At 51.8% G+C, this 21,335-nt stretch overlaps 1 protein-coding gene across 3 annotated transcripts in view; it reads left to right on the top strand.

The window, feature by feature from the left end:
* The first annotated feature begins 5,543 nt into the window (after positions 1 to 5,543).
* Positions 5,544 to 21,335, top strand: part of UAP1 (UDP-N-acetylglucosamine pyrophosphorylase 1) — a 31,436-nt gene continuing 15,644 nt past the window's right edge. For 2 of the 3 annotated variants that reach the window (XM_070396285.1, XM_070396284.1), the window contains exons 1-5: positions 5,544 to 5,629; positions 10,158 to 10,494; positions 16,876 to 17,080; positions 18,989 to 19,164; positions 20,302 to 20,474. In XM_070396285.1, coding sequence (XP_070252386.1) covers positions 10,215 to 10,494; positions 16,876 to 17,080; positions 18,989 to 19,164; positions 20,302 to 20,474 — 834 coding nt within the window. In that variant the 5' untranslated portion in view covers positions 5,544 to 5,629; positions 10,158 to 10,214. Of the gene's footprint in view, positions 5,630 to 6,433; positions 6,501 to 10,157; positions 10,495 to 16,875; positions 17,081 to 18,988; positions 19,165 to 20,301; positions 20,475 to 21,335 lie in introns of all 3 variants that reach the window. The other variant, XM_070396286.1, reaches the window with a different exon arrangement.

Raw genomic sequence — 21,335 nt, 5'->3', positions numbered from 1 at the left:
ATAACATTCCTGTGAAATGTCTCGGTAACTTGTAACTTCCCTTTTCCCGGACCCCTCAGGGCACAACCCAATGTGCCTGGGCGCCAGGACAGAGACCACAGATTCCTTCATTGTTATTGTTATCATGTTAATTGTTGACTGTTAACTATCCTGCACCCACAGAAGTATGTGTCTGTCATTTTACTTTTTATCCAATCCCAGGGGCTCCCCTCTTCCTGCCCCCAACTCCGCTTTGCTTTCTCCCGCCTCTCTAATCTATCACCAGTGGATTTCATGTGTTAATGTAAAAAAACATTCATACCTGTAAAGAATTTCTGTGAGTTTATTTGAGCCAAACTGTCAACAATTGCTGGGAAGCAGAACCTCAATGGATTGAGATAATGCTCTGGAGAATGGTGGGTTACATCTGTATTTATGAAAGGGCGAAGGCTACGCCCTCCACCTTCCCCCAGGGTAAGGGCTGCGTCCTCCATCTTACCTTGGCCACGTGTTGGGCAAGGAGCTTCTTCACGGAAGTCTAAGACTCTGCTAGCCACACCCAGGAACGGGACATCGACTTGTGCCTGGCCAATCGGCAAAGCACAGTCCTTTCTCCTCCCTTACTCCAACCCCCCCTATATAACCGGTCTCGGGGAGGGGTTCGGTCTCTCTCTTGGCCACTTGGCTAGCCGATGTGTCGGTGGGTCTGGTGGATGGAGAGCTCAAGTTAACTTGAAATACAGATTCTTATGCTTTTACATCGAATTGGCTCCCTGATGTGGTTTCTTGGGAATCTTGTAATCTGGGCACAACAATTTATACATTGCAATCAAAGGAGGGACATAGGTGGGTTACATGAAATCCATTGGTGATAGATTAGAGAGGTGGGAGAAAGCAAATGGGGGGAGAGGGAGCCTCTGGGATTGGATAAAAAGTAAAATGACAGACACATACTTAGGTGGGTTTGGGAACAGTTAACACGATAACAATGAAGAAATCTGTGGTCTCTGTCCTGACGCCCAGGCACATTGGGTTGTGCCCTGAGGGGTCTGGGAAAAGGGAAGTTACAAGTTACCCAGACATTTCCCAGGGATGTTATCACAGATGCAAAAAGACAGGCTCAGTGAAGGTAAAGGTTGACCCTGTCAGTGAAGATGCCGGCCTAGGACGTGACTACCCACCGTAACTGCTTTTAGTTAAAGTTTAATTTCAGACCATCCTTTGTGGTGACTTTAGGTCTCTCAGTTTGCAAGACTCCATGCAGGCCTCCCCTGAGCTGGTCAGGTCAGCATGTGGCCCCTTTTGTCCACACGTGTAACCCACCAGGTCCCTTCCTTTGATTGCAATGTATAAAAATAGATGAGAAACCGCCATTCTCTGGAGCATTATCCCAACCCCTTGAGATACTGCTTCCTGGCAATTGTCAACAGTTTGACTCAAATAAACTCACAGAAATTCTTTACAGGTTTGAATGTTTTTACATTAACATTAGAAAAAAAATTAGAAAAAAGGGTAAAAGTAAAAATTTGATTTTATAAAATTTGTTGAAAATACTTGTGCTGGGCCCCAGTTCTACCTTTTTTTCTTTTAAACGCTCTGTAATCATGATTCTGCTCTTTATCTGTGTTGGGTTTGGCCGGTGACATGGGCTGTGAAAGAATTCACAACTGAAAGGAGAGATACTGAGAGGAAGTTTATTTTCCTTCCCAAGAAAGGAAAGGGCCAAGCACTGCTAGTCACCTCAGGACAGGAAACAAAAAACGACTTCCACTTGTAAGAATAATGGCTACTGTCACTAGGTGAAAGGAAAGAAGGAAGGTTTGGCCTAAAATTGAACAAATACCAGAGGATGTCTTAAAAAGGATGTTTGCTTTCCAGGAGACAGTCCGACAGATGTTCTAGGGAGGGGTCTTATCAGTATTTTTTTCAAGTCTGTAAAACATGCTTAGAGTAAAAGTTATAAAGAGTTCAGAAGAGGCTTGCTTGAAGGGGTGAGGGAAAGGGAAATTTCTACTAACTAGAGCAGCGGTTCTCAACCTGTGGGTCGCCAACCTGTGGGTCGCGACCCCTTTGGGGGTCGAACGACCCTTTCACAGGGGTTGCCTAAGACCATCAGAAAACACATATAGCCCTAACCGGTTTGGCTCAGTGGATAGAGCGTCGGCCTGCGGACTGAAAGATCCCAGGTTCAATTCCGGTCAAGGGCATGTACCTTGGTTGTGGACACATCCCCAGTAGGAGGTGTGCAGGAGGCAGCTGATCGATGTTTCTCTCTCATCGATGTTTCTAACTCTCTATCCCTCTCCCTTCCTCTCTGTAAAAAATCAATAAAATATATTTTAAAAAAGAAAAAAAACCACATATATAATTACATATTGTTTTTGTGATTAATCACTATGCTTTAATTATGTTCAATTTGTAACAATGAAAATACATCCTGCATATCAGATATTTACATTACGATTCATAACAGTAGCAAAATTACAGTTATGAAGTAGCAACGAAAATAATTTTATGGTTGGGGGTCACCACAACATGAGTGCCGGGAGCCGGTCCATCCTTGCTGCTTGACACAGTCACTGCAGAGAAGAAACATCTGCACAGCATATGTTTCAAGGGACCTGGCATATATGGCATACTGTTCTTAATATGTTTGCTCCCCTTCTTGGCGCTATGTGTTTTAACCAAGGTCACCTCTCCGAGAAAGGTTGTTTTCCCAGGTAGGGATTTTTCCCTGAAGTTAAGGAGGGGATAAAACCTCTTAACTAAGTGCCAGGCGGGTAGTTAATCACTTTAACTACAAACAATCACCCTTAAGCTACATAATCTTTACTCCCTGGAATGGAGATAAGAAACGCCCTAACCTTTGCAATAGAAATTGACAGGATTAAAATTAACTGGTATAAATACAGATGTAACAAGACAACAAGACAGAGAACCTAGAGAGAGAACCAAGAGACAGGACTTGGCTGGAGATCCTAGACAGAACCTAGAGACAGAACCTAGCGAGAGAACATGGCTAAAGAACCTGGAGAACCTGGCTGGAGAAGCTGGATGGAGAACCTAGCAAGAGAACATGGCTACAGAACCTGGCTGGAGATCCTGACCAGAACTTGGCTGGATCCTAACCAGAACTTCGCTGGAGACCAGAACTTCGCTGGAGATCCTGACCAGAACTCGGCTGGAGTTCCTGGCTTGAGGTCCTGGAGGGAGAACCTCGCTATGCTGATCAACTGAACGCTGACCCTGTGCCATTCCTTCTTCGCCGACTCCGTCCACACCTTTGGGGACCCCTGGACCTGCTGGGGTTGGACCCCAGCACATGAGGAACTGTATTAAAGGGTCGTGGCATTAGGAAGGTTGAGAACCGCTGAACTAGAGATTCCTTGGTGCAAATTATCCCTAAATTGTGAGAAGAACAGGGAGGAGGGGGATACAAGAATGTAGCCTTGAGAGTAGCTTATCTTGTCCTGCCCAACAGTTTGAATCAGAGGAGCCAACAATCTTGTGGTTTTATTACCAGGTGCTTCTCATAAATTATAAAAGGCCACAGAAAAAAAAAAGCCTTTTTCCTGTCCTTACAATTTGTTTTTTAGGATTTATAGAATGCCTATAGCACTGCAGACACTACCACCAATTCCTTCTCATTAACCATTTACTACACTCACGTGGAGTAGACATTATTCTCACTTTATAAAGGAAGCAGTTGGGGTTTAGCAAGGTTAAGTGACACATTTTGTAAGGGTTGAACTGTGATTTCGAATGTTTCCCAGTTTTAATTTTTCTAAGCCCTCATGCATATCTTTCTCAAGGAGTAGGAAGAGTAACAATCAGCATATTTTTTAGAAAGCAACTGTCTTAAACCCTTCCCTGCATCGGAAGTGACAGTGGTCAGTGACGTGGGCAGGCTTCCAGGTCTGTCCGCATAGTACCTGGGCATCATTCGCGGAGTGGTTGTTCTTCCCAGTTATCCTGGGAGGCGTGAGGAAGGGCTGCTCCTGGGATCCGGGATCCAGAGGGCGGTGCGGGTACCCAGGTGTCCCGGAGCTAGACGGGTGCCTGACCCAAGAGGAAGCACTCAACATCAAAAGTTAAGATTTATTTAGTATTTACTCTGTTCTATATTCATTACTTGTGTTTCCTGGTTTAATCCTCACAATTTGTTTTTGCTTTTATTTTATAGATGAGAAAATTGATGCATAAGAGTTAATTAACTTGCCAGGGATCACAGCAGTAACGAGGCTGGAGCTCTGCAGATCCTGCTCTCAACCCCTCCATTTGCCAGATAAATGGGTCAAGGTCTGGGATCGTGAGAGAGTTCAACTTCCTGAATATAAACTTACCAGCCTACTCACCCAGTGTTAATTTTTCTGTTTGTTTTTTTAAAAATCCTTACCCAAGGATATGTTTTTTACTGATTTTGAGAGAGAGAGAGAGGAAGGGGGAGAGAAACATTGGTTGGTTGCTTCCTGTATGCCCCCAGGGGGAACCCAACCACCACCTGGTGTGCGCCCTGACTAGGACTCCACCGGCAATCCTGGGTCCGAGGCAGGACCCTCCATCCACTGACCCGCCAGGCCAGGGCGAATGTTCCTGTTTCTTGGATGCAGTGGGTGGTTTTGCAATTGACAGTGAATACGGGCCTGTTTCACCTAAGAATTCCCCATGCCCGGATTCTTTGTGTAGAATTAATCTAACGTGTTTCAGCGTCCGGACTTCTTGCAAAACTGCGCGCGGTGCAACCCAGCCCCAAAGGTAACGAAGGTAACGCGCTTCTGCGGGCCCCGTGCTGAGCTGGCAGCCGGCAGCGCCCCTGCCCACGAGGCCCGGACAGGCAGCGGTGCACCTGCCACGGTGACCTCGGTGACCTCGGGGCCCCCAGCCCGGGGGCGGGGTGGGGGGTGGGGAGGCCACAGGCGCGGAGCCTACCCTGGCGCCCGCTCACTGCCTCAGTTTACCTCCTCTCTATGCTGGCGTGTCCGGCTCCTTTCCTGCCTGTGTGAGCAAAAGTAACGGGTCTCCTCCCGCGCTGGGGCTAAACCCACACGACAGGCCAGCGGGCGCGGCAGTGGGGGAGGGGGAGGGGGGCAGCCGGCGGAGGGGGGCATCCGCGGCGAGGGCCCTCGTCTTTTTTTTTTTTTTTTTAAACATTTTATTGATATTTTACAGAGAGGAAGGTAGAGGGATAGAGAGTTAGAAACATCGATGAGAGAGAAACATCGATCAGCTGCCTCCTGCACGCCCCCTACTGGGAATGTGCCCGCAACCAAGGCAGATGCCCTTGACCGGAATCGAACCCGCCCCATCCACTGAGCCAAACCGGTCAGGGCGCGGGACCTCCTCTTTTGACACCGCAGTCCGGCCGGTCCCACTCGGGCCGTGGGGCGGGGCCTGGGGGCGGGGCGGGGGCGGGGCCGCGTGTGACGGGCGCGGCGCTCGGAGGGGAGTGACGCAGGCCCCGCCCCGCTCGCGGCGCTGACGTGTCTACGGCGCTTCCTCCTTCGCTTGGCCGCGTGGGCGCCTGCGGGGCGGGCTGGCGGCGGCTCCCGCCCGGCCCTCCCGCCCCCGCCCCCGCCCCCCGCCCCCCGCCCGGCGGGTATAAGTGCGGAGCGGCCGCCGCCGAGCCAGCCCGGGACGCCGTCGCGCCGAGGTCGGTCGCCGAGAGGCCCCGTCGCCAGGAGGGACGAGGGGGCCGGCGCGGGGCGGGGCGGGCGCGGTGGAGCCGGTGCCCCACGTGGACCGGGACGGGCTGGGCGACCCTGACGCCGGCCGCGGCTGGGAGGGGGTGGCGGCGCCGGGAGCGGGTCCTGACGGTGACAGCGGTTCCGCGGGCGCCGCCCGGGGACGTGGCCGGAGGTGCGTGGCGGCGGGGGGCGCCGCGTTGGCAGGGACCCGAGCCGCCTGGGTTTGGGGCGCCGCGGGTAGGTCCGCGTGGCCTCCGCTGCGCAGGTGCCGCCCCCGTGCTCGTGGGGATCGGCGGGGAGCGGTGCCCGCGTGGCTCGGGCGCGCAGGGGTGGGACCCGGACATCACAGAGCCGGGCCGGGTGGGCTCAGTGGCTGAGCTCGGCCCGCGGCTGGAAGCGTCCCGGGTTCGATCCCGGGCAAGGCCGTACCTGCACCTGGTGTGTAGGCTCCAGCCCCAGCCCCAGCCCCGGTGGGCGCGGGGGGCAGCCCGTGGACGGGTCTCTGCTTCCCCTGCCCTCCCGCTCTCCGGGGTCAGCGGGCAGTGTCCTTGGTGAAAGCGTAGATGGTTAGTCCCTCCCGCACCGCAGGTCGCTGCTTACCTGGGACGGTTTGCCTTCTGGGCTCTGCGGGCGCGGGGTCTCGGCCCAGGACCAGAGTTGTCTTATTTGCGAGGATTCATTTTCTCAAGCCTCGGAAGGTGGGGAGGTATCTAAGGGCTTTTGGAAAAGTTTGACTTGTGTCTTAAAATGCCGTCATACTGTGTTTGCAGGTTGAGTAGGCAGAGCCCTCTGCACTGTGAGCTGTCGCTGACGGCGGTGTCCGGAGTGTGTGCACAGGCAGGTGGAGGGTCCGGCAGTGGGGAGGGCGGACGGGGCGGACCTCTCCTTACCTGGCTCCCTGCTGAGCTTCCCCAACCTCAGGACAGACTGCATTGCTTGGAAAATGGTTTAATAGAAACTCTCAGCTGCCTTTTTTACTTGGTAATTTTAAAGCTAAGTAATGGCACCCTATCTCCTGACACCTATAGAAAGGCCTTCTAAAGCCTGTGAGTCCCAGGCTCCGTCTGCTGCCCCTTGCTCTAGTTTCCACCTGCCCCGCCTGGGGCCTCATGGAGCTTGGAGCTCCTGTCCTGGGCGCTGGTGACCTCTGAACTCCCATCTCAGACCTACCATGACAGGAAGTGGAGATGGATTCTCTCACTCTGAACACATCCCCACGTCTGGGCCTGTCTGTGTGTCCCCGCTCAGGACCTGGGACACCACCTGCAGTCGCTGCTGGATGCCTGTGGTCCTCTAGGCCGCCCCAGAACCGCCTTCGCCTTTGTGCCGAGCCCCGGCCATCTCTCCTCTAGATGACTCCGTGGTTCCCTGACGGTCTGCTGGCCGCTTTTCCCCACACAGCAGCGAAGTGACCCTTTAAAACCCGAATCAGACCAAGATACTGCTCGGCATCCAGGGCCCTCGTGAAGTGGCTCCGGCTTCATCGCCCTTCACGCTGTCCTTGAACAGCCAGCCATGTGCCTGTGCTGCGGCTGCTGCACCTGGAGCTCCGCAGCTGGAGGCTCCTCCCCAAGGTGCTGGTCATTCAGGTGTCTTGGCAGAAGTCTCAGCGAGGCCCTGCTGACCACACCGGCTGGGGACCAGCTCCTCCCCCTGCCCGCCCCCCCTCTTTTTCACCTTCCTGGTTTGCTTGTCTTCATAGCAATGCCTCGTCACACTCCTGACATTGCACCTGTCTCTCCCACGCTGGGGTGTGGGCGTGCACAGAGTTGCTTGGTCCACTGCTGTGTCCATCACCTGGCTGACCGTAGTGCTCACGATACCTTTGTCGCACGAACTAATGGCAATGACAGTCCATAGTTTTCCTCTGAAAGTCTTCCGATGTATCTGCATATTCTAGGACACGTGTAGAGGAACCTGCTCATGCACGTAGGTGAGAGGTGGCCGGGCCCTCTGTCCTCCACACAGCGGCAGCACAGGGAACAGCAGCAGCCTTAGCCCTGCGTCCGCTCCTGGAATGCTTTATTCACTGGGTTATTTTCATACTCTCACTGGCTGGACTTTTCTCTTCGTTCTTGTATCCTTGACAAACTCTTCATCCTCCAAAGCCGGACTCCGACAGTGGCCACCCTCGTGTTCAGGAGGCCGTGACTCTGGTCTGGGGTGCACACGTGCTTTTACACGAGAGCATGTAGGAGGGCTTCCTGGGTGCCGTGTGCAGGCTGAGTGCTCAGCATGGCCCTGGCACCTTGATGCTCCTCACCTCCCGTGAGCACCTCTCATCCTTGCTTTGTAGATGAGGAAGATGAGGTCACTTGCTCCAGGTCACAGAGTGAGCAGATGGTGGAGCTGGGCATGGCCCCCGTCGGTCTGACCCCAGAGCTCGCTCTGGTTAATACCCCACCTGTACGTAGGCCTTCAGCTGAGCGGCTAGTATTTCCTCTGCTTTTTTGAGAGATGCTGCCGATTGTGGAAAGATCTTAGGTATTAGGGTCAGGGTTAAAATTCTGGGTTAGAATTCCTGTTCTATCAACCAGGTAAGTAGCCTTGGGCAGAGTAGTTAGCCTCTTTGAGCCTCATTTTCTCATCAGTTATAAAGATTATTTTATTTATGCCTTTGAACTTCTGTGAGGGAAATTTCATTGTTCCCATTTCACAGATGAAGGTACCAGAGTTGAACGGATCTGCTCCTTGGCCCAAGCAATAGAGTCCCAGGAGTAAAAGTAGGTTCTGTTTGGTTCCCAAACCCATAAAGTCCGACTTCAGGCTGGAGTGTGTGAGGGGCCTCTGAGGACAGCTGGTCCTGGCAGATGGAGACCGAAGGGAGGCGGTGGAGGGTGGTTAGGGTCTCGGCACAGTGCGGTAGAGCTGTCCCGTGTCATCAGCAAGCCTTCGTTTTCATTTCATGGTCAAGCCTCAGTGTGGTCGCAAATCAGTGTGACTCGGAAAGTGTTTTACTGCGGGTGTCGTTCCTTCACACTGTCCCATAAAGCTCCTCACCCACGGGCCTGGGCCTTCTCTTCCTTTCTCCGTTTCACTGACATTTTTGCAAAGTGAGTCAGCTACAAGAACATCACGTATGTCTATATTCCTGAATAAACGCCATATGAATAACGTGTTTCTCTTGCACACACACAAAGATACAGTCTTCTTTGCCTGGCAGGCAGTGTAGCTTGGCGGTGAAGAGTGTGGACTGAGCTGCCTCTGAGGTGGGATCCCAGCTTTCACAGCTTAGGGCCTGGGCATGTCTCTGGGCTCTATTTCTTCCTGCCAAATAGTCCCATAGCAGCGTCTGCCGCCGTCCTGCGGACTAGAGGCACCGTGTGTGCGGGGCAGGACGTGCTGCCCCGTGAGCGCACGTGGTGGGTGTGCGTGGTGCTGCTCAGGTCCTGTTGGAATGGCGTGGACGCCGCCTCTCGCCGTCCCCACGGTGGATACGGCGGGCTGTGTCCTTGGTGCCTTCCCTTCCGAGCTGAGCCGTCACTGCCCAGTGATGCCTTCACAGTGACCCGCCTGCTTCCTTGGCGCTCGTCGCCTGGTCCTCGTGCCTGTGTGGCCGTCCCTCGTGGCCCTGCTCGGGTTGTCCTCTGGGCCTCTGCTCCTTGGTTTACTCTGAAAGTGCTGCCGCCCGTTCAGAGGGCTGCTGTTGGCTTCCAGGACTCTGGTTACTTAGTTTTCAGGGCTCTTGGCATTGGCCTCGAGCCCAACCCACATCCCTCCCACCATCCACACAAGACGCCCACCCAGGCCTGCTCCCGTGGCCGCCAGCTGTGCCTGCTCCACTCTCATCGGTGTCATCTGCTCCGCCCTCCAGGCACAGCTGTGTGCACTTCCGCTCTGAACTCCTTTTCTCTGTGAGGTGAGAAGGGTTACCTACTTCCTCGTTCTTTTCTCGAGCTGTGCCGCTTAACATTTGCTGTATTGTCACAGAATGCTCTCAGAAAACAGTCTCTTACCCATTGGTGGTTCTGTGTGTATTGCTTGTCCTCTTAGGGTTCCATTCTTAGTAAAGATAATGCGCATGTTTTTATCCCTTTTTTGAAAAAGGGATTGAAATAAAATTGATTATGTATGGTCCTGTCTTGAATTTTGTTGTCTTCTGAATACAACAGAGTTATTGCCGTCACTAGAGATTAAAGGAGGACACGGACTATTAGGCTGTCAGACATTCTTTCAGTGATGGCTGAGTGGTCAGAGGAACCATACAGAGGAGAGGTAACCACGGGTGGCGTGTGGGCCGGGAATCAGTCTGTCTGGGCTCCTGTCCTAGCTCCGCCACCTGAGGGAGACCATGTGGGTGAAGTGTTCAGTGCAGTGCCCGGCATGCGACGCTCAGTGTTGTCTTACAACTTTGGGGTCTTAAGGTACTGTGAGGAAAGGCCGAAGTTCATGTCTTAACATCAAGTTTGTTTAATGTACTTATTTATCATAGGAAAAACCTACCAGGTTTCATGGCTGGACTTTGACCTTCTGTTGATTTCTTTTCTCTTGTAGGTTTCTAGGTGCAGAAATCACACCCCTGTTTTCACAAAGCGTGGCACCCAGGGCATCATGAATGTCAGTGATCTCAGACTCCGGTTGTCCCAAGCTGGGCAGGAACACCTGCTGCAGTTCTGGAATGAGCTGGAAGAAGCCCAGCAGGTAGAGCTCTATGCAGAGCTCCAGGCCATGAACTTTGAGGAGCTGAACGTCTTTTTCCGAAAGGCCACTGAAGGGTTTAACCAGTCCTCCCAGCAAGAGAAGGTGGATGCACGGATGGAGCCTGTGCCCCGGGAGGTGCTGGGCAGTGCTACTAGGGATCAAGACCAGCTCCAGGCCTGGGAAAGTGAAGGTACTGGTGGGGAATGGGCTGCTCTGAGGTGTAGGTGAGCTCCGCTGCCTGTTAAAGTCGAGCCCTCTAACACTGCGACTCTCATAGCCCTTCAGCCAGGTGACCTCAGAAAGTGATGATTGTGCTTGTTTTGCCAAGACCTGTGCAGTGTCTCCCGTTGTTGGTCCCTGCATTCTCTGTTCATTCCGGTGCCGAAGCCGAGCCTCCTCTCATTCCAGTCTTCAAATGCCTCTGGTCTCTTCCTCAGCTTTCATGCTTCTAGATTTCCCTTCCTGAAGCTCAGGTTGCATGTTTATGCTGCTTGAACGAAACACCATCCTCCACTGGCCTGAGTGGTCACTTGCAGCCCTGTCTCCACTTGTCCTCTCCGCTGCTGCTGCCGCACGTGTCAGCCCGGCCGGTAGTTAGTTCTCCGAGCCTCCGCTCACGCGGTCCTGCCTGACGTGCTGGCCTTCGGGCCGCGAGGCCATCCCTGGAGCGCTGCCCGTGGGGAGCTCTCGCCCTTCTCTCGGCCTCAGCACGCCTTCTCTCATCCGCCTGTGGTGAGAGTTGTTCTCGTCGCCTTCACTGCACTTCGGCTGCTGTAGAGCAGCGGGTCCTGTCCTCGGCAGGACACATGGCACTTAGGACAGGGTTTTGAGCAATGAGCTGGTTGATGTTTGTTGAATGGCCCAGTGCTTTTTCTTCTAAAGCAGATCCTGAAAGCCGTCCCTCTTTCGAGATTGACACAGTAGCTCAAGTGTTGCTTTCTTGGTGGAGGTGAGAGCTGTGCTTTCTATGACCTTCTCCTCTGGAAGGAAAGGGTGGCTGAGCCCTGAGCCCAGGCCCAAGTGTCACATGTGCTCCGTCTGGTCTGGGCCTCGTTTTCTCAGTGAACAGACCGGCCTGGGTCTGTTCCTTCCTTTCTAATAAACATCACTGTACTGCAGAAGTCACATCAAATACCAGGGGTCCTGTAGGGAAAGGGCCTGGAGCCTTAGCAGACCTGTTGCTACTCGCTCCCGCCACCATCCTGTGTTTGATCACATCCAAGCTTGCTTTTCTCGATGTGCGGTAATATTCCAGCCAGGACCTTTCAGTCCATATTTGTACCACACTGTGGCTGTTTTTCTTTTCCGTTCTTTGGCACTCCCTGCTCCTCACACACAAAAAAGAAGGACAACTCCCACTATCCACCTTCTGTGTAGCTCGTATCTTTCTCTGAGCTTACAGATTACCTGATTTTCAAACTGTTCCAAAGGGCCCCAGGGTTCCGCGCCCAGGAAACTGTCCCCTGTCCCATGTAGGGCGGGAAGCAGAGTCTACACAGGTGGGTCTCCAGCCCCTTCACCCCCCACTGCCAGAGCAGTTCTGCTCGACCTCTTCTGTGTGTCTGATCTTTGCATGAGTTTTATTTAAAAGGAGTTAGAGATGAGAAAACATTGGCAATAGTCAGGAAGCTGCAAGGGCAGCTCTGAAATGCTTGGCAGCGACTAACCTCGCTTCATGCCGAGAGAGTGGCGTCCAGATGGACCTCTGCACAGAGATCCTGGAACCAGAGTGGTACCGGGACGCCTGCTGGCTTGGACTTGCCAGTCCTTCCTACTTCCCTGCGTTCTAAAGGCTGCACCAACCAGAAGCCGCGGCCTCTCGTGCCCTGGAGTATCCCAGCGGCCATGTTTCTCCTGGTAGTTTTATGGGGTGAAGTCTTCGAATGAACTCGTAGGGGAGTCGAGCTGTGACCTTGTAAAATGGACCATGAGCACTTGTCAAGGCTTCTTGTAACTTGAGTCTTTTTTACAACCTTCTTGTTGGAATCTGTAACAAGATTTTAAATTTCCTTTAAAATTAGACTGAACTCTGACAACCTAGCCTAGTATAAAAGAAGGTACAAAGCAAACTTCCTTTTGGCTTATTGTCAGGGAACAATGTTTACTTGTGGTTTAAACAGGAGGGGTGGAGAAGGAGACGCTTAACTGACCTGATATCCTTTTCCCTCAGCCAGAAACTTCCACGTATGCGAAGTCATGACAAAGCGAGGTTCCGTAGGCAGTTGTCACGGGGAAGAGATTGCCATTGTGAAGAGTATGATGTTATGTGTCAGAAAATAGGAGGGTCCTGGTAGATATTGTTGCCCCAGGAGTGGGGCAGGAAGGAGCAGTGTGCAGGGGTCCCACAGTGCTGGCGCTCGGACGTGGTGAGGGACGTGCAGCACTGGGTGCGAATCACTTCTACAGGCTCTGCGTGCGTGCGTGACGCCCACAGTGCTGCTGGGTGCCAGAGACGGTGCTGTAAGTGAGGCCTTGAAGTGCTCTGGCCAGGTGTGGAGGAGCAGCCCAAAAGCCTGTCTCACAGCGTGAGCCCTTGACAGGGGCGGCGGCCTCAACCAGAAGTCACTGGGAAAGACGTGCTGGGAAAGTGTATTTGCTTAGTAAACCGCCCTTCATTTTTAAATAACCCCCTGCTTATACCAAGCACAGAAGAATCTTCCAGTGTTATGTTATACTGGCAGCTTAGCATTTGGTATCAGCTCTTTTTGCCTGTGAGACACTTGAAACATTCATCTTCGGGGTGGCTCTCTGCCTGCGGTGCTGAGGCAGCAGGTGGGCGTGTTGTCTGGAAATGTGGTCAGAAGGTGGCCCCTCAGCGCTTTCTGTGATTTAGTGCAGAGGGTGACCTTCAGGGGTTGGTCCTGAAGTGCTGACATTTAGAGAGAGGGGAAAGGAGAGAGAGGGAAACATCCATGTGAGAGAGAACACCAGTCAGTTGCCTTCTGTACGTGCCCAGACGGGATCGAACCTGCAACCTTTCGGTATACGGGACAATGTTCCCACCAACTGAGCCACACCAGCCAGGGCTGCAGTGACATTTTTAACAGATTGTTTTACTTTAAAAGTAGCACATACCTGTTTTAGAGAAGTTGGAAAATAACTAAAAATTACAGAGAAATTTCTACCATCCCATAGTCCAGAGATAAATATTCAGTGGTAATATTTTACAGTACTTTCTTACACACACATATACAATTATGGTTTGTGTATAATTTTGTAGCCTGCTCTAAGAATTTGTTATTATGAAAACTGTCAAGCATATTTTGAAACAGATATTTATAAAGAAAAACAGTATCATGAACTCCCACACTCACATCACCTTGCTTAAATAATTATCAAACATTTTCGACTTTTGCTTTATCCCTCTCTTTCTTTTTCGGTGCTGTGGTATTTTAAGGCATACCTCCAACGTCATGTTATTTTACCCGCATTGAGTTCTGCAGCTTCACTGCTCACAATGTCACTTTTAAACGTAATGAAATTCACAGTAATCCCCCAGTAACTAAAACTAGTTCAAATAGAGGTTTCCTTCATTAGTCTGTTTAACTAATGTGCTCAAAAATGTGCTCAACATTCTAGGGGAAATGGTTAATTTATAATATCCTAGTTTCAGCTGTGATTAAAAGTTAAAGATGTAAAGTGTCTGTCTGACTCCCCCGCATTCTCTCCCGGCGGAGTCGCCGGCCTTCCCCACCCTGTGCTGGTGGAGGGTCAGATCTCCACCTTCGCACCTGGCATCCTCCAGGTCAGACAGGTGCCCAGTCAAGGTGTGTGAGGAGCTCATCCGAGCGGATGGTACCTAGGAAGTGGTAGAGCTGTGGCACGTCACTGTAAACCCTCCCGTTTCCTGTAAATGTTGCCAATTTTACTTAAGTTCTCAATGTACTAGTATATAAAAAATACATATAAAAACTCAGCCGGTGTGGCTCGGTGGTTGAGCCTGGCCCTGTGAACCGGGAGGTCATGGTGTGATTCCCAATCAGGGCACAAGCCCGGGTTGCGGGCTTGATCCCCAGTGGGGAGTGTGTAGGAATTACCCGATGAATGATTCTCATCACTGATGTTTCTATCTCTCTTTCCCTCTCTAAAATCAATAAAAATATATTTTTAAAAAATGCATAAAGCACAAAGTTGGTAAGTTAGATGGACCCACATTACCTAAGGATCCTATATAATAAAAAGGTAATATGCAAATTGACCCTAACAGTGGAACGGCCAGGAATGACCGGTCGCTATGACGTGCACTGACCACCAGGAGGCAGATGCTTAACAGAGGAGCTGCTCCCTGGTGGTCAGTGTGCTTCCACAGGGGGAGCGCTGCTCAGCCAGAAGCCGGCTCATGGCTGGCCAGCACAGCAGCAGTGGCAGAAGCCTTTCCTGCCTCCACGGCAGTGCTAGCGATGTCTGACTAATGGCTTAGACCCGCTCCCAGTCAGACATCCCCCCGAGGGCTCCTGGGCTGCCAGAGGGATGTCTGACTGCCAGTTTAGGCCTGATCCCTGGGGAGTGCCCTAAGCCGTTATTTCGACATCCCCTGAGGGTTCCCGGGCTGCCAGAGGTATGTCTGACTGCCAGCTTAGGCCTGGTCCCCTGGGGAGCAGGCTTAAGCTGGCAAATGGACATCCCCCAAGGGGTTCCGGACTGCAAGAAGGTGCAGGCTGGACTGAGGGGACCCCCCACCCAAGTGCACGAATTTTCGTGCACCGGTCCTCTAGTATGTAAATAAACAATAATTGATACCACTGCTTCATTCACAGAGTTTCTGAGAACTGTGTGGTTTTTTGTAATCTTCACGTGAAGATAGGATATTTTTTCATTGATTTTTTTTTTTAGAGAGAGTAGAGGGGAGACAGGACAGGGGGAGAGAGAGAGAGAGAGAGAGAGAAAAGAAAAACCACATCAATGTGAGAGAGACACATGGATTGGTTACCTCCCGTACATCAAGCCTGCAACTGAGATACATGCCTTTCACTGGGCTGACACTAACCACTGAGCAACAGCAACCAGGGCAGTTTCTGAGAACTTTAATGAGAAAAGCCACCCCTCACTGCTTTCTCTCATCTAACACTTCCCAGCTCTTCCCAGCATCCACTCTGCCTCTTCTTCCCAGTCACTGCCTGGTGCCGAGGTGTCACCTTACCATGATGATGGGGTGGCTCTGAGACATGGTAGGCAGAGAGGTTTAAAAATATCAAAACTGAGAGCCTCTATGGTTTGATAATAGTTTCATTTGTTTGCATTTGGATCTTAAATCAATCCTGAATTTATTTTTATTTGAGGAATAGTTTTTACTCAAGCATTGGTTATTACTTACTAGAGGCCCAGTGCACGAATTCGTGCACCCGTGGGGTCCCTCGGCCTGGCCTGTGAGTTCGGGCTGAAACCGGCTCTCCGACATCCCCCAAAGCGTCCTGGATTGTGAGAGGGGGTAGGCCAGGCCGAGGGACCCCACTGGTGCACGATCAGGGCTGGGGAGGGACACGAGAGGTTGGCCAGCTGGGGAGGGACCGCGGGAGGGCTCCAGGGAGTGTCCGGCCCATCTCACTCAGTCCTGATCGGCTGGACCCCAGCAGCAAGCTAACCTACCAGTTGGAGCATCTGCCTCCTGGTGGTCAGTGCACATCACAGTGATTGGTAGACTGGTCGACTGTGTGCTCCTTGTGGTCAGTGCACATCATAGTGAGCAGCTGAGTGGCCCTAGCATGTCATTAGCATGTTATACTTTGGTTGAACGGACGACTGGACACTTAGCATATTGGGCTTTTATTATATAGGATTGCCGAACATTCAACTAGTGAAAACGGACAAGCTTCTAGCAGCAGAAATAAATCAGCAACAAAAAGACTCAGTTTCACATTCTGCTGCTGTGGATGGCCCATTAAAAAGGCAGTTTAATCCATTTTATTGAAGTATAACTTATACACTAACATACTAGTCTTAGGAGTTTTAACAAATGTATACACCCACATAACCTCCACCTCTGTCAGAAGAGAGAACATGCCCATCACCCAGCCTCCTGTCGTTCGCAGGCATGCCCTAAGCTCACCCAGTCGGTGGGTTTCAGACCTGGGTCCTGACCTCAGAGCCTGGCTTCTAACCGCTGCGCTGCACACGCTGTCCTCACTGAGGCTGCTTTTCTGTACATTTGCTGCATGGTGGCTGCCTAGGAGATTAGCGTGCTCGTGGATTGACTGATTAATACTGATTTATTTATACGCTGGAGGTCATTGAAGAGCATCCATTCACCCTGGGGCCTAGACATCTCCCGCCCCATCTTTGTCTCCACTTGCCGAGTAGTCAGTACTTGTAAAACATTCGTAACATCTCTTGGTCGTCACCTTCCAATGATGAGAAAGATGACCATTGGTTCATTGAAGTTTATTACTTGGTGTTCGGTCTTTGGTTGGGTGTCTGTATAAATTAATTTTTTAATAATAAAAATGTTTTTATTACAGGAGAGTCACTGTGATTAGTGTGGAGTCCTCATTGGTTATGCAGAGGGCGACCTCAGGGGTGGGCCCTAAAGCGCTGACGTTTAGAGCTTTCCTGACACCAGCGTTTTCTCTCCTAGGACTTCTCCACATTTCTCAGAACAGAGTGGCGGTTCTTCTTCTAGCCGGTGGGCAGGGGACGCGGCTCGGTGTCACATACCCCAAGGGGATGTATGATGTTGGCTTGCCATCCCATAAGACCCTTTTCCAGCTTCAAGCGGAGCGAATCCTGAAGCTTCAGCAGCTAGCTGAGAAGTGCCATGGCAACAGATGCACCATCCCCTGGTAAGAGGCTCGTTGCGGGCCCCAACATGTGCTGGTTTCAGAGACTCAGAATGCATGTGAGCTGTATTCCTCAGCAGACATAGTTACTGCTGTTTTTATTGGGAGTTGTAATCACCATGTGTGTGAAAGGTGGCACGTATGAGCCAGCAGGTGAGCGCTGTAGCTTTAAGCAGCAGTGTGTTCTTCCCGCGTCTACATCCTCACCTGAGTCCTTTGGGTGCAGTGGGTTCTCTCCGTCTGGAAATTTCCTCCTCGTTGGTGGTTTGTGTGTAGAATGTCTGAACGTTTGAACCTTCGGAATTTGGAGGCGGCTCTGGTTCCCAGTGCCATTCTGCTTTCTGTCTCCCCTCTCTGAGAGCGCTTAGGGTCTCTCCTCATCTCCAGGATCTGGAATTTCTTGACATGGGGTGGGTCTGTTTTCAGTGGGTTCTCTCAGCCTAGGAACTCGTGTTCTGAAGTTCTAGGTTATCTAGCCTTTCCGAACCCCCTCCCCCCACAACCCTCCTCCCTGGCTGACCGCTCCACTGACTTCTCTGCTGTGGGCCAGGCTCGGCTGGGGCCGGGCACCAGGTCTGCCTCCGCCAGGGTTCCTCCTGAGCACCCCCATGGTGGAGCTTCTGCTCTGCTCTTGGGACGTTGTTGACTTAGCTCCTTAGTCTGTTTCTCCACAGCTTTGGAATTAGCACGTTTTGTGGGGTGACCCGCTGTGGATGTGAGATTCCTCAGGTCCCTGATCATGTAACAGCCACATGTGACCAGCAAACGCTCTGCTGGCTTCTCTGCCCATCTGCCTGGCCTGCAGGTGGCCCAGGAAGAGGCCCCTGAAAGACCCTCCGGTCCTGCGGTTGAGTCTGGCCAGTGTTGCTTCCCACCGGCTCTGTGCTTCCCCAGACGCCCAGGTCTTCCCACACAACTGCCGCTCCATCTGGGTCCCTGTGGGGACGTGGGAGGGACATGGTGTGCTCAGCAGCCAGCAGGACTCCCAGCCCAGGCCCCTGCGGTCATGTTGGCTTCCTTCTCTCCGCACAGCTGTGAAGTTGTGTTTCTCTTTGTCACCTTCTAGATCACATCCAAGCCCTTGTGCCCGGAGTTCAAAATGCCCACGACAGTTTGTTAAAGAGACAGATACCTACTGTGGTGGGAATGATACCATTGTCTTCATTGATTCACTCGACACATGTCACTTAGTTGAGTGTGTCTTCCAGGTGCTGGTTTTAGATTTGTCCTCCTCTGCCACCTGTGCTGGGGGATTCCTGTGGCAACAAAGAGTATAACTGTCCTCTGATTTTACATGAAGGCGACAGAGCCCACATTCCATTTCCGAATTGTAGCAGGAAACCACCAGAGATTATTGGATGTATCATAGTTACCCTTTTCTACTTTGTTAAAATATGAATTTGTTAACATAAAAACATTCAAACCTGTAAAGAATTTTTGTGAGTTTATTTGAGCTAAACTGTCGACAATTGCCAGGAAGCAGAACCTCAGTGGATTGAGATAATACTCCAGAGATGGTGGTTTTCACCTGTTTTTATGCATTACAATCAAAGGAGGGATGTAGGCGGGCTTCATGAAATCCATTGGTGATGGATTAGGGAGACGGGAGAAAGCAAAGTTGGGGGGGACTTCTTCCCTGAGCTTGTCAGCTTAGCGTGTGGCCCCTTTTGTCCACGGGTTTTTAATTTAAAATACACTTTTCACAGTTCCCAGCTCTTTCCTTGAGCTGGCTGCAGGCTCTGTTGCCGGTGGTGTGCAGAGGCATGTCTGATACCGAGGGTGGGAGGCGGTGGAAAAGGTTCCCTGAGGGAGGCCAAGTGCTCTCAAGATTTCCTTTCACTCGGGGCCCAGACAAGGCTTTTTGTGCCCTAATCCGATGGCTCGGTCTCAGAAGACACTTTCCTCCTGCAGGTATATAATGACCAGCGGCAGGACGATGCAGTCCACCGAGGAGTTCTTCGCCAAGCACAGATACTTCGGCTTAAAGAAGGAGAACGTCATCTTTTTCCAGCAGGGGATGCTGCCAGCTATGAGTTTTGATGGCAAAATTATTTTGGAAGAGAAGAGCAAGGTGTCCATGGCTCCAGGTCTGAAACCTCGCTTGTTAATGGTGACTAGGAGTGGGTGATGTAGTAATTGAGTTTTAATTTCCCTTTTAACGTCATCTGGATGTTGAAGATGAATGCTTTAGCATTTTTCGCAGTTTGGCAGTGATTTAAAAACGGACGTGCCTGTGGTGGGCTTGGTGCGCTTTTCTTCTTTTTGCGAGTGTCTGTCCTGGAGAGAGCCTGTGCGCCCAGAGCGCATGCTCCCTCTGCAGCAGGCTGCTCCGCCGGGGTTTATCGAAGCGAAAATTGCCAGCCACTGCAGTTTAAGAAGTAAGAGGCTGAGTTAGGGTTTATCGGTGCCCTTGCTTCATAAAGAGCATTGAAGTAATCGTTTGGAGCCGTTAAATTGCCAGGGAAATGGCCTCAGCAGGTGGAGTCAGAGAAGGAGAAACACAGCTGCACACACGGTGCCCTCAGAGCCTCTGCATCGCACAAACCCGGGCTGCGTGATCACAGGCAGCCCGAGCCATGACCTGGGTGTGACTCTGGGAGCAGGAGGCCAGGCTGCAGGCTCCTGTCTGGATCTGTGAGGGGAGGGGAGGCTGGAAGGAGACAGTGGTGTCCACAGGGTGCTTTTGGCTTCTTTCTTCTTCTTAATTCTTGCTGTCAGTGGAAGAGCTTGCTGTCCTGAGCCTCCTCTGTGCTGTCTAATTCGCATCATGCTGTCAGCTGTGGCTGAGGTTGCTGACAGGACATGAGGCAGCAGGAAAGGCAGAGGGAGGGGGCTTTCCTTGCATGGAGCTTAGGTCACCGACCTTCATGTGAGTCTGGTTTTAAACCAGTGACTTCACATGAAGTTTCCATGTGGTTTTCTCTCTGACATGGGTGACATCGTCAGGCTGCAAATGCAGTCAACGCCAATCATACAAACAGTAATAAAACTTGGAAGTTGTGGGATAATCATTGTCTGATAAGTAATTTGGTATTTCACCATATATTTCAGGCTAAATTGTTAAAAGGGCAGATTAAAGGAAAGTGTGGCCTCTGGGGTTGACTTGTTCATGCAGTGACGGCTTCTGACTCTGCTTGGACATGTTTTCTTGGCCCACACGGAGCGACCTTCGGGTGACCTTCAGAATGGGTCTGCTGTGCTCTAAGGGCTGTCTCATTTCCCAGACGGGAACGGAGGCCTTTACCGGGCTCTGGCCGCCTGGGACATCGTGGGGGACATGGAGCGCAGAGGCGTTGTCAGCGTTCACGTCTACTGCGTCGACAACATCCTGGTGAGAGTGGCAGACCCACGGTTCATTGGATTCTGCATTCAGCAGGGAGCGGACTGCGGCGCCAAGGTAAGGCCTCTACAGGGCTCCCTGCCAGCACCTCTTGCAGGAGTCCGGCCAGCGTTATTGGGTGATTGGAATATGGTAGAGCCATTCATCTCTCCAGGGATCTTACCCACTCACACCCACTCTTTTTCTTAACGTGGCAACGTTTGATTCCAGAAGTCAGGTTGTACGCTTGTCCATCAGGAGTGAGAGTTTGCAGTCAGCACCTGGGAGGGTGGTCCTCCCCAGGCCCGGCACCCACGGCCTCTGAGCCGGCTGCAGGGCTGTGGGGACGAGAGGCACAGAGAGCGGTCTTGGACGTCAGCAAGGCGCCCCTGGAGTCTCTCGAGTAAGACGGGGATGCAGATTGGGGGTGAGCGCAGTTGGGATTAGTGATGGCTCGACTGGCCACAGACATGCAGGGACTAAGTTGGAGGGAGGTTTGCAGGCAGTGCTGTGGGAGACGTGCCTTCAGGGAGACAGACAGTCCGTGGAATATATCTTGGAATCGGATGGACATGTTGGAAGGTTTAAAAATATGGATATAAATATTACTTTTCCTGGGAATCTATAAAGGTATCAATTCCCACAAATTAAAGTATCACACCGTCCTGATCAAAGTCTCAGTGACTCTATTCTGGGGCCAAAACAGTGATAAAGCTTAGAATAAACATGGGAAGGCGGCCAGGAAATGTTGAAGAAGGCTGGTGAGGAGGGGGGGAGAGGTTTGGAGACAGACTATCAGACATTCAGGTGGATTGTGAATACCACACGTGAGGCCTGCGGTGCTGACCCAGGAGAAGGCGGCAGATTGACGGCCAGAGCCCGCCCGGTGCACGGAGGAGTCTGTGCCACTCACACCTCAGGTTTCGGGGGTGAATGAGA

This window comes from Myotis yumanensis, unplaced genomic scaffold, assembly GCF_028538775.1.
Source record: "Myotis yumanensis isolate MYYU_CA2020_CCGP unplaced genomic scaffold, mMyoYum1.0.hap1 SCAF_17, whole genome shotgun sequence".
Lineage (NCBI taxonomy): Eukaryota > Metazoa > Chordata > Mammalia > Chiroptera > Vespertilionidae > Myotis > Myotis yumanensis.
The sequence above is the reverse complement of the archived record's forward strand: the minus strand, read 5'-3'. Positions and strand labels throughout refer to the sequence as shown.